At 36.5% G+C, this 13452-nt stretch overlaps 1 protein-coding gene across 1 annotated transcript; it reads right to left on the reverse strand.

Annotated features, from left to right (window-relative positions):
• Window positions 1–11389: 11389 nt before the first annotated feature.
• LOC135152896 (uncharacterized) lies at window positions 11390–12595 on the reverse strand. The gene has a single exon (XM_064094061.1). The coding sequence runs from the start codon at window positions 12593–12595 to the stop codon at window positions 11390–11392; it is 1206 nt and encodes a 401-aa protein (XP_063950131.1).
• Window positions 12596–13452: the final 857 nt, after the last annotated feature.

Raw genomic sequence — 13452 nt, forward strand, 5'->3', positions numbered from 1 at the left:
AAAACAGAGAGCCTAAGAAAAATAGAAATGGTAAAATTGGCATAGACAAGAGTAACAACTACATGCCTGTTCCAAATGCACCTAGGAAGACATGCCATAACTGTGGTAATACTAATCATCTTGCTAATTTTTGCAGGAAGAACAAGGACATTAACTCTTTACCTACAAAGTCTGGAGTTAGAAAAAGTAGTATTAGATATAAACCACAAGATCCATGTTTTCATTGTGGTAGTTTATGGCATTCTATTTATACTTGCAAAGAATATCATAGTTTGTATTATGATTATTATCAATTGAAACCTTCTTTAAAGGTTAATAAAAACTCTGCAAGTACAAACTCTGTTTCCAGTACAAACTCTGCTACAAAGTCTGTTAGCTCAAACTCTGATAATAATAAAGAATCCGCTGCAAAAGCTAACAAACTTAATAAGGCCAAAGGATCCAAGCAAGTCTGGGTCCTTAAAACTAACAATTAGTGGTCTTTGTGATTGCAGGGCAACAGGAAGAATATCCTAGTCTTGGATAGTGGATGTTCAGGACACATGACTGGAAATAAAGCCCTGCTATCAGAGTTTGTGGAGAAAGCTGGCCCAAGTGTTTCTTATGGAGATGGCAACATAGGAAGGACTCTGGGATATGGCAATATCAATCTTGGAAATGTCATCATATCAAATGTAGCTCTTGTTCAAGGGCTAAAGCACAATTTACTCTCTGTCAGTCAGATCTGTGACAAAGGGTATCATGTTGATTTCTATGAAGAACACAGTGAGATAGTAAGTAAGTCTACAGGCAAGGTGGCAGTGATTGCACACAGACATGGAAATATTTATGAAATCCACCTGCCTACAAACTCTGAGGGAAAAGCAATTTGCTTATCTACAAGAATCTCTGCAGAAGAAAGTTGGAAGTGGCACAAGAAGCTCTCACATCTAAATTTCAATTCAATAAATGAGCTTATAAAGAAAAAGCTTGTGAGAGGACTCCCTGAATCACTACTGACATCTGATGGATTGTGTGATTCATGTCAAAAAGCCAAGCAGAGAAAGACATCTTTCAAGAGTAAGACTGAATTCTCAATAAACAAACCATATCATCTTCTACATGTTGATCTATTTGGACCAGTCAATGTACCATCCATTGCAAGGAAGAAATATGCTCTTGTCATTGTTGATGAGTATACCAGATACACCTGGGTATATTTTCTTCACTCTAAAGATGAAACAGCCTTGCATCTGATGGATCATGTGACACAACTGGATCATGGATCTGATGACAAAGTGAAAATCATTAGAAGTGATAATGGAACTGAGTTCAGAAATTCAACAATGGAGGAGTTCTGCAAAGAAAGAGGTGTAGTGCAACAATTCTCTGCACCTGGAACACCACAGCAAAATGGTGTAGTTGAGAGAAAGAACAGGACTCTTATAGAAGCTGCCAGAACTATGCTTGATGAGGCTAAATTGCCTACTTATTTCTGGGCAGAAGCTGTTCAAACAGCTTGTTTCACTCAAAATGCAACCTTGATTAATAAGCATGGCAAAACTCCATATGAGATGGTGAAGAAAAAGAAGCCAAATCTGAAGTACTTTCACATATTTGGGTGCAAATGCTTTGTATTGAAGACTCATCCAGAACAGCTTACCAAGTTTGATTTAAAAGCTGATGAAGGTATTTTTGTAGGTTATCCTCTGATAACAAAAGCCTTCAGAGTCTATAATCTGAGAACCAAGGTCATCATGGAATCCATACATGTGTCATTTGATGACAAAAGAATTATGGGCTTAGCAGATATGGATGATCATGAAGAACTGCATTTTGAAAATGAAGAAATATTCTCTGATTCAACAAACTCTGATGAACAGTCAAACTCTGACTGTGAACAAAACACAGCAAACTCTGGTGAAAATTCACAAGTTCATGATAATGAAGCACTTGCTGAGGGGGAGCATCAGAATGCTTCAGACTCTACTCAAGACTCATCAGAGAATGCTAACTCAACCTCATCAGAGAATACTGATTCAAACTCTGATAGCACAATTGTAGGGGGAGCTACAGAGAATAATCAGCAGAATCAGGAGAGCATGGATCAAGGGGGAGGATCCAATGATGAAAATGGTCAACTTCCACATGCTAGGAAGTGGACAAAATCTCACACACCTGATTTAATAATTGGAAATCCAGAAGCAGGTGTACAAACAAGGACAGCTACAGCCAATGAGTGTTTACATCATTGCTTTCTGTCACAATCAGAACCCAAAAAGGTGGAGGAAGCTCTTCAAGATCCTGATTGGATTCAAGCAATGCAAGAAGAGTTAAATGAATTTGAGAGAAATAAAGTCTGGACCCTAGTACCAAGACCTAAAGACAGATCAATAGTTGGTGCAAAATGGGTGTTCAGAAACAAAACTGACAGTGAGGGTGTCATTACAAGGAATAAAGCAAGGCTTGTGGCAAAAGGGTATTCACAACAGGAAGGTATTGATTATGATGAGACATTTGCTCCAGTTGCAAGATTGGAGGCAATTAGAATCTTTCTGGCCTATGCTGCACACAAGAAATTCAAGGTATTTCAGATGGATGTCAAAAGTGCTTTTCTAAATGGGAAACTGGATGAAGAGGTATATGTTGAACAACCTCCAGGCTTTGTGGATCCAAAACATCCAGACTATGTCTACAGGTTGGACAAAGCACTTTATGGACTAAAGCAGGCTCCAAGGGCATGGTATGAAACTCTAGCTCAATTTCTTCTTGAAAGTGGATTTACTAGAGGTACCATAGATAAAACTCTGTTTTATTTGAATCATGGTAATGATCTGCTATTAGTTCAAATCTATGTTGATGACATTATTTTTGGCTCCACTAATGCTAAACTCTGTCAAAGATTTGCCAAGCTCATGCAGTCTAGGTACCAAATGAGCATGATGGGGGAACTCAGTTATTTTCTGGGCTTACAAGTTGAACAGACTGAAGATGGGATTTTTATAAATCAAGCCAAGTATACCAGAAATCTTTTAAAGAAATTTGGTATGCAAGACAGTTCAGCTGCAACTACTCCTATGGCAACAGCAACCAAACTGGACAAAGATACTGGTGCATCAGTGGATATCACAAACTATAGAGGAATGATTGGATCATTGCTTTATTTGACTGCAAGTAGACCAGACATTATGTATGCCACATGTCTATGTGCAAGATTTCAGGCAGATCCAAGGGAGCCTCATCTGACTGCAGTAAAAAGGATATTCAGATATCTCAAGGGAACAACATCATTGGGATTATGGTATCCTAGAGAATCAGATTTTAGTCTAATTGGATACTCTGATGCAGATTTTGCAGGTTGCAAAATTGACAGGAAAAGCACAAGTGGGAGTTGTCAATTTCTGGGTGGAAGACTAGTTTCTTGGTACAGTAAGAAGCAGAAGTCCATCTCAACATCAACAGCAGAATCAGAGTATATTGCTGCAGGCAGCTGTTGTGCTCAAATTCTTTGGATGAAGAATCAGCTATTGGACTATGGGTTATCCTTCTCTAAAATTCCTATTTATTGTGATAACCAAAGTGCTATTGCTATGACAGGAAATCCAGTTCAACATTCTCTGACAAAGCACATCAGTATAAGATATCATTTTATAAGGGAGCATGTGGAGGAAGGAACCATTGAACTTCACTTTGTTCCTACTGAACAGCAGCTAGCAGACATTTTCACCAAACCATTAAGTGAAGCAACTTTTACTAGGCTGGTGAATGAGCTAGGAATGATATCAGGAACTGAGTAAACATATTGGTTAGATCTTTACAATTTAAATTGTCAAATTTACCATATGTATTACTCACACATCTGCCTTGATAAACTCTGATTGATAAAATCTGATGACATTCTCTGATGATATACTCTGTTTGCTTTACTCTGATAACATTCTCTGATAATATTCTCTGATGCTTATAAAACTCTGAATCTTGATAAATGATCTCATTTTTATCTTCTCTGAGACAAATCACCTATGAAGATACCATGAAGCATGTTCTGAATGAGTAATCATGAATCTCAGCTAAGTTCCTCAATCCTGATCTCAATTTTGTGCTACAATAGTTCACTATGCATGTTGATATCATTGAGACCTTACTACTTCACATATCTTAATTATAAGTGAGACTGATTAATTTAAATTTTCTCTCATATACTAGACAGTGATTATAAACTCTGATGTTCTTGTTACCTGAGACAAAACCCCCCTGAAAAATAAGCATGGTACTCCTTTGAGATCTTAGATGTTAATATGACAGTGACTGGGAAGAACCAAACATTTGCTGGTATTAAGTAATTGCTAAGATTTTATAATCTATGGTGACCAGTCACAATCTCTGATTACTGGAGAAATACTAATGCAATAGTATATTTAAAGGTCGTGCCTCACTTACACTGAGAAGCGTCCTTGAAAAAAAAAAAAAAAAAAAAAAAAAAAAAAAAAAAAAGAGAAAAAAAGGGGGTTATATTATTTTATCTGAATCATCAGAGTATGTCTCAGTCTAAATTTTGAGAGTTTGCATAAATTATTTTTGTCTACCTTATAATTACGAAATTGTGAAATTTTATATTCTCTGATTTAACATGACCACACACACATTTCACAGGCACATTATTGAGCTATGGATTTTAGAACAAACTCTGATTTATTGATGAATATTCTGAAAATTATGTCTTTATTCTGAGGTTTGCAGAAATTTGTTTTCTTTGACTTAAATCTCAGAGTTTAAAATTCGAGAGATTTGATCTTGATTTTTATTTCAAATATTCAGAGAATGTGAAGAGAATATGTTTCAAACGGATGTATTATTAGTGGGTTTACATGCACAACATTTTAATAGGAGAACGTGTAATCAGCATTTATTACTGCGCATGTTTTACTGCACTCATGATGATTACTCTCGTTTCTCTATCCCACTAACTTTCATCAACCAGTTGTATTGTGACAGGTGTTCAAGTGAACAAACAGCTCATGCGTGTTCAGTGAAACAAAATCTGAAGAGTCTTTCACTTCAGATTTTATTTCTTATCATTCACTTATACACTTATTCACTTCTTCACTTACATATACTCTCTCAACACACTCTTGCTCTCTTCTCTCTAATATTCAAATCTTCTCACGCACATTTTCTCAAACACAATCTCTGATCTAATGGCCACTACAGCTTTTATCGTGGCAGGCACTGAATTTGTTCCTAACAACTATGCAGCCATCCTTGACACTGCTGAGGCCCCAAGAGATTATCATCCCTTTCAGCGATTCTTGGCACAAAGTGTCATCGGTACAGCTCTCACCGCTCCTGCAAGACTTTCAGGAAGCCAAATCATCAGCTTTTGGAGGTCGGGTACATTTGACAATGGTGGTGCAGATGGATCACCATCAATTGTATTTTCCTATGACGGGGAGGAGTATGCAGTTACTCCAGCAACTGTTCGACAGGCACTCAACTTGCCGGAACATCCTGCATACATTACAAATGGAGATGCAAATCTCAGAACAATGATGCTTGATTTGGGGTACTACGAATCTCTGGATAAACTGGGTCAGTTGAAGCGTCCATGGCTCAATAAGGAATGGAGCTTTTTCTTTGATTGCATTACTAGAGCTTTCCAGAAGAAATCTACCAACTGGGATGCTATTCCAATGGACATGCTCCAAATCGGGTATTCTCTGATCTATTCTACTGCTTTTGATTTTGGTAGATTAGTTCTTAGAAATATTGGTGAAAGAATGCTTGAGAACAGAAATGTCATTTATTTCTCAAGATTTTGTCAATTGTTGTTTAATGCCACTGTTGGAGAAGTGGATTTTGATGCTGCAGATGAGATCAAGCCTTTTAAACTTCATAAAAGGGCTTTTAAGGATCTCATATCTAAAGATGAGAAGAGACCAGTTCTCAGGCCTCTGCAAATCCCAGCTCCATTCAGAGCAAGGCTGAATCTTCCTCAGGAACCACAACCACAGCCTCAACAACCTCAACCACAACATCCAACCTCTCCTACAGTCACCAGAAAACCCAGATCATCCACAACAAAACCATCTCACTCCACAAAGTCTGATGCCCCCTCTACAACAAAAATCAGAACCTCTGTTGATACACAAGTTCCACAGACAAAGTCTGATAAACCACCAAACTCTGAAGCTCCAAACTCTGATATCCCAATAAACTCTGAAGCTGCTTCTCCTCCAAAGCAGAAGAAAAGAAGAAGACTTGTTGCAGCATATGAATTTGATGATCTTGAACCTGCACAAGATGTAAATCCTGAACCTATTCCTACAACAACAAATGAACCTGCTCAGCCCAGTCCAAAACCAGCTAGATTCAAAAGAAGGGCACACAAGCCAAAGAGGGCCAAGATTCCAGAATCTGAAATTACTGATTTCACCATCCAAGAAGAGCAAGCACCATCCAGTTCAATTCCTGATGATTCATCTCAACCTCTGATGGTGGACCCTCTTCAAGCTGTTCCTCTAATATCTCCTACAACATCTCCTAAAGCAACTTCTACAGCATCTGCAGTAGATGAAGAAATAGCGTGTGATGCACAAGCTACAACTGAAGCTGGAGCCACAATGTCTCAAATGTCTGATCCTAAATCTCCAATATCTGATCATGGCCATTCTACTCCAATTCCTCATTCTCCAATGAAAATACCTGAGAATGCCATTGTTCATGATACAGCTCCAGAGAACTACAGGTCTGATGTAGTTGAGGAACCTGACAAAGTAGCTGTAGAAGCTTTACAATCTCTTGCTCAGACTGGTAAAGAGCCCATCCTGTCACAGTCTGAAGCTCAAGAAAAATCTGCTAAGGATAATGTGGAGAAAGTTGCTGATCCTGTTCCTGCAGATGAAAAAGCAAACTCTGATACTGAGGATGATCCCAGTTCAGATACTGACAAGGATGAAAATGCTGAAGTCCCTCTGACACAACAAAAATGGGAGTCTACTAGTCAGTTCAATGCCAGGCTACAAACTCTGAATACAGCCTCTGAGCCACTCCCAAGGGATCTTCAGGTTGATCCACCAAATGAAGTCTGGGATAAACTCTGGTTGAGTCACCAGCACTCCTTGGAAACACCTAAAGCTGAAGAGTTCTTAGCTATGGCAGAGAAGAAAATTACAAACTCTGATGTTATGTCAAGCCTCAAGGGCACAATTCTATATCTAAAGACATTTCATCCTGCTCATGCCCAGACATCTAAATCAATAGATGGTCTAAGAACAGAGGTGGCAAAAGTCAAGGAGACAAATGAGTTGGAAAAGAAAAGGACCATGCTTCCTCTGAAAGAAAGTGTACAGAAGCTGGTCACTGCAAATGAATCTCTGGACCAGAGGATGACCTTGATTGAATCAAATCAAGAAAAGATGTCAAAGCAGCTGGAAGCTATCCAAACATCACTTTCTCTGATCACATCAATTCTGATTCCTGATGAGGATGATGCCAAAAAGGGGGAGAGAGTAGCTCAAGTCAAATGCAAGTCTACTACTCAAACTCTGAAAAGGAAGAAAAAGGATGATGATGATGATGCTGATGATTTTACAAAGCACAAAAGATTTCAAGCAGGGACTGGTGGAAGAGTTTCAAACTCTGACAGTCAGAAACAATCTAAGCAAAGCACAAAGTCTGGTCCAACTCACAACATCACATCTGGATCTAAGCAAAGACCAGTGACTGGATCAGACAAACCAATGACTGATGAAGAGCTTGCTAGATTGATTTTTGAACAAGAAAATCCAGAAGCAAATTTGGATTTGGAGTTGATTGCTGCAGAAGAAGAAGAACTAAAGAAAGAACATGCTGAAGCAATAAAGTCAGGAAAAATCCAACAGCCTGCAAAATCAACTGCCAGACCAAAGGAAAAAGGGATACTGATCAAAGAAACTACTGTTGCTGATCAGAGTTTACCAATCAAGAAGGTATACTCTGAAGATGAATACACCTCCAAGGGTAAAAGCAAAGTAGATGAACGTCTGGAGAAAGGCTGGGAAAAGAAGAAATCTACAACCTCTGACAAGGATCAAGTTGTAAAGGAAAAGGAATTAGAAGCTGCAATCTCTGACAAAGCTCATGTTGCAGAACCTCAAAAAGAAATATTAACCTCTGACAAAGCTCAAGTTAATAAGGATGCAAAAACAGACACAACCTCTGACAAAGCTCAAGCTGTGTTTAAACCAACAACTACTCCACTGGCTGGATTTGCAAAGCCTACTATGATGACTGAGATAAGCTTTGAAAAGGGCACAATTCAACCAATCTCTCATCGTAAGGCAGGAAGAGATAAAGGAGGGCTGGGATCCAAATATGAGAAATTTGATCAGAGTATAGGATCAAGACCAGATGACCCCTCATCTCTCTGTGCTCCCAAGACTGGAGTATTGCAAGATAAAATGGACAAGCTTGATTCAGTCCAGCTGGTAAAGAATGACAGAGGAGATAATATCCTTATCTATTTCATGTCTGATGGAACAGTGTTTAGAGTACTTGAAGCAGATCTCTATGCTAAACACTGGGAGGAATTGAGATATGTATCACACATATTTCAAGTGAAAAACAAGTCTTGTCAACACATCTCCAACCTGCTTAAAGATCAAATCAGAAGAAAGATGAGTATTACAGGAAACAAAAATGCTGGACCTTTTGTTCCAAAATACTTCAACAGTCAAGGACAGCTGGTTGAGATGAAGAAAAATTCAGCCAAAATAGAGACATTAGCTGGAGTCAGTGCTCTGAGTTTCAATGAAGAATCTGACAAAGGCCACATTATGCTGAATAAGGACCTCATGAAGAAGAACAAGATTTATGATCTCAGAGCTGCAATTTATCAAACTGGAGTTACAGATCCAGAGCTGAGAGAGATCAAGAGACAAATGATTACAGCTCTTGAAGAAGCAGAAAAAGAACTCCTCAGAGGATACTTAAAGACTGCTCATGGTGTCTATGAAGTTAGGGAGTAAAGTTTCTGTAAGTTTTAAAAGTTTTCTGTTATATAGTTAAACTCTGTTGCATTTGACTTAAATGTTTTGACATCATCAATTATCTGTTAACTTGCACATAATTTATTTATGCACAAGTTGGGGGAGATTGTTAGATATAATTGATGATTACTAATGTTCTTAAAGTTTGTTTTAGAACAGGAATCATCAGAGTTTAAACTAGAAGCTGATCAGAGTTTGATAAAGTCTGACAGAGTTTAGCAAAGTCTGACAGAGTTTAATAAAGTCTGATCAGAGTTTACATAGTCAAGACTCGACAGAGTTTACACGTGGAAAGAGCTCAGAAGCGGATATACTTCAAGGAAGGATAGAAGCTGAGGAGTGATTTGCTGACTATGGAAACTAAACAGAAGACTGGAGCAATCTTTGATTGATAGATTTATTAGCTGATTTATAGGATATCAAATCAGAGATTGATTTTGTAACTGTGTCTATATAAACACAGATTAGGGTTACTCTATATGAGTTGAGTAATCGAGTATATTGTTTAGAACCCTAGCAGCTCTTAGTGATAAAATATAAATCACTGAGAGAGTTTTTGTAACCATTCAAGCTTTGTGAATATAACAGTTTACTGCTTTCAATCTCTTATATTGTCTTACTGTGTTACAGATTGTGATCACTATATCAGGTTATATAGTGAATTTATAGGACCTAACACCGCACAAGCACCTCGATCAGCAGATGCTCCAAAAGTCTCTCCACATTGAATCTCTTAGTTTCCATCTCCGATGTTAGGTTTTCAAGCGGATCCTCGGAAAGTCTCTCCACATTGAAAAAGTAATATATCTTCTTATTTTCACTAATTTAAATAGGCAATAATAATAACTATAATCATATAGGGCATCTATTAATCATACCAGCACAATTTCTAGAAGCTTACCTAATTTGCTTTACCTTTACTCTCGCATTACTTTTATAGAAGTTGCAATGCACGAATAGCTATAAAATATGTTAGGTAAGTCCTAAATATCAAGGGAAATAACAATTTTTTCACTTAAACAGGACAGATTGAAAAGAAAGCAAACATAAACTTTACTGCACAAACATTTTGGATTGACTACTTCCGGCTTGAAAGTCAGATTTAAAAACCTTAAAGTAGGGAAAGTTCACACAATATATGATGGAGATGTGCTCAAATTTTAGATCCGCCAGAATTTCCTCATAACCAAGCTTGATGAGTCCAAAAGGGCCATAGTTATATAATTGCTCATCCTCTTCATCTTCTTCATCGTCAAAAAGGTGTGCAATAAGAGTTTCATCTTCTTTTTTAACTGTGATAGAACAACGGAGATAAGATTTAATGATATTAGGGCTTGAAATTAGGGGGAACCAAGTTTTGGACACTAATTTACCTTCAATAAGTGCTTCACCGGAAGCCGCACAAGCACCTCAATCAGCAAATCCTCCAAAAGTCTCACCACATTGAATCTCTTAGTTTCCATCTTCGATCTTATGGTTTCAAACTGATCCGAAAGTCTCTCCATATTGAAAAAGTAATATATCTTCTTATAACTAGGCATAATAGTTTAATCTACAGATTACAAAAGAAAAAAAAAATATTTAATTTGCTTTCCTCTCTGGCATTACTTTTATAGAAGTTGCAATGCATGAATCTATAAAATATGTTAGATAAGTCCTAAATATTGAAGAAAAATAACAATTTTTTCACTTAAACAGAACAAATCGATTGAAAAGAAAGCAAACATAAGCTTTACTGGACAAACATTTTGGATTGACTACTTCCAACTTCAAAGTTAGATTTTAAAACCTTAAAGTAGGGAAATTTCACACGATATATGATGGAGATGCTCAAAAATTTTATTCCAGTCTCATGTAAGATCAGTGTTCAATGTTCAGAGCTAAAAATTGTGAAAAGGAAATTGCATTGAAAGATGAATACATATAAGAACCAGAAGTCATAGTGCTATATCAAAGTTATGATGAGGAGACTCTAAGATGCTGAGTTTATCCACTCCCTATTCCACATTGGATGTTGAGATGTAAGCATGTAATAATCGTTAGCAGAGACGATAATAATAGGCTAATTTTGAAAAGCCAGTTGGTCGATTAGTAAATTTACCTGATCATACAAGTAGGCAAGCTGATATTGACTAATCCGTTGTTTGATTAATATATGAGGACACTCGAGCCTCTTAAACCTTTTTGTGCAAAATTATATCAAAAATAAAACTATATATGTCGACTAACAGCAAGATTCATCAGAATATCCAACTAGAGAGATACATCATAACATCTAAAAATGTAACATACAAAAAACATTAAATTATCCGACATAACCTATTAGAAAAAAATATGAAAACATCATAAAATGGAAAATAACGAAATTAATCGATCATTCTTTCCTAATTATCTTCTTCATGATCAGTCCACCTGACTTGTTTGGATCCAGGAATTGGAATTAGGCTCTCAGCATACTTGAAAACTTGACGGGCATCCATATAAATTAGGGGATATCTGTAATTCTCCTCTTCAGAGTTGTACAAAAACCATTCACACGATTCATCTTTTAGCATAAAATCACGACGGTTATAGTAGCCGAGTACAGAACTTATTGGCAAACCGACATCAATACTAAGCATCTTAGTCCATGATGCCTCAACTTCATCACCACGAAGACATGCTTCATCATCTAATGTCCACAAGCTAAAGTCCGTATCACAGAAGTTAGAAATAGTCACAGCAATAGAGTCATTGAAGTCGGTGATAACAGCTAGAATATTGATGAGGTAGTCGGGGATGGTACCATCACCAAAGACATCAGGGAGCTCGACTCCACAAACAAACACCTCCGCCTCAAGGTCGAAAGCCATCATACCTTCATCGCCTATGCATAGAATAAAACCGTGGAGGCATAGATCGAACTTCTCCTTGTTTGGAACATCAGTGGGTTCAACCTCAATCTCTCGCCAAGAATTGCTTTTTGCAGAATAGACGGAAGACTTGACAATTGTGCCAAAAGGCTTGCAATATTGAGAGGCAACACAAACAATTTTACAATCTAAGTCCATAGTATCAACGCTAAAGCCAAAAGCACACCTTCTAAAACCATCATGTTCATGTAACGGAATGAGTTTAGATTGTTTGGTCGCAGGGTTCCAAAGATATACCATATTTTCGACTAAAAATGTATAAGGGATTCTGACCAAAACCGAAACACAAGCGATGCCGCAATCAGAAGCTACTAAAACAGCTTTTGCAGGCTGGAAAAGAAAGTACTCACCTTGAGAATAAGGATACTTGAGATCGGCTACAACATCAGCACCAAGCTTGACGAGTCCAAATGGGCCGTACTCATTTAAGCCATCATCTTCTTCATCTTCTTCAACTTCTTTTCGAACAAAAAGGCGTGTAATTAGAGTCTCATCATCTCCTTTGGCTTTGATTGATCGATTGAGATGAGATTTAATGAAAGTAGGGCTTGTAATTACCGAGAGCCAGGTTTTGGACACTAATTTGCATCCAATCAATTGCTTCACCGGAAGCCGCACAAGCACCTCAATCAGAAGATCATCCGACAGTCTGTCAAGACTGAATTTTTGGGTTTTCATTTCCGATTTAGGGTTTCAAGCAGCTTTTCGGATTTAGGGTTTCAAGCAGCTTTTCTATTATCTGGATGTTTAATCGAGAGAACGGAAGTATAGCAACTAGGCTCGTTTGGGTACCAGTTTTATACAGTATCATTTTGTTATTTGCCGGACCCCTAAAATTTAGTAATGATTTGTTATCTATAATTTAAATAAAAAATATTTTAGTGACAATAGACGATTTATAAAACAAAAAATTCATATTTATTATAATTTATACATGTTTAAAAGAAATTATATTAATTGTAATATATTTATTTACCAAAATTTAATATATTTACTTTAAAAATATATAGCAAGAGGAAAAGACCAAAAAAAAAAGAATAAATTATAAAATTAGCAAAAATATGAATAATATACATGGATATTATAATGTAATATACTGAAATATAATATAGTCGAAACATATTATTTGTTATTTTGATAATATAACTCTCACTCAAATATTTGTTATTTTATGTATGGGGCACTTTTTAGTGATACAAAATGAATAAAAACTAATATTTTAATAATTATTAATAAGATATAGGGGTGTTTTTTCAAAAACATAAATTTATATAAATTAATTTTCAAAAATACATTTATTTAAGTCTATTTTTCAAATATATGGTTAGCATGTTCTCGAACCTAAAATTCAACTTTTATTTTGTTTTTTTAAAGTTGATTTCCACATTGTTTCGGATTCTAAATAAAAATAAATTTTATTTCAAAATTAAAATTAAAATTGCATATTAAATTTTAGAGGTTATAAATCATATTATTGAAATAAAATTTTAGAAAATAAATTTTTGATGATAAGTTAAAATAACATTATGTGTAAA

The sequence above is a fragment of the Daucus carota genome, chromosome 5 (assembly GCF_001625215.2).
Source record: "Daucus carota subsp. sativus chromosome 5, DH1 v3.0, whole genome shotgun sequence".
Taxonomy (NCBI): Eukaryota; Viridiplantae; Streptophyta; class Magnoliopsida; order Apiales; family Apiaceae; genus Daucus; species Daucus carota.

Bases quoted from the DNA above. Each gene is read 5' to 3' on its own strand.
- LOC135152896 (XM_064094061.1), bottom strand. From the start codon at position 12,595: ATGAAAACCCAAAAATTCAGTCTTGACAGACTGTCGGATGATCTTCTG.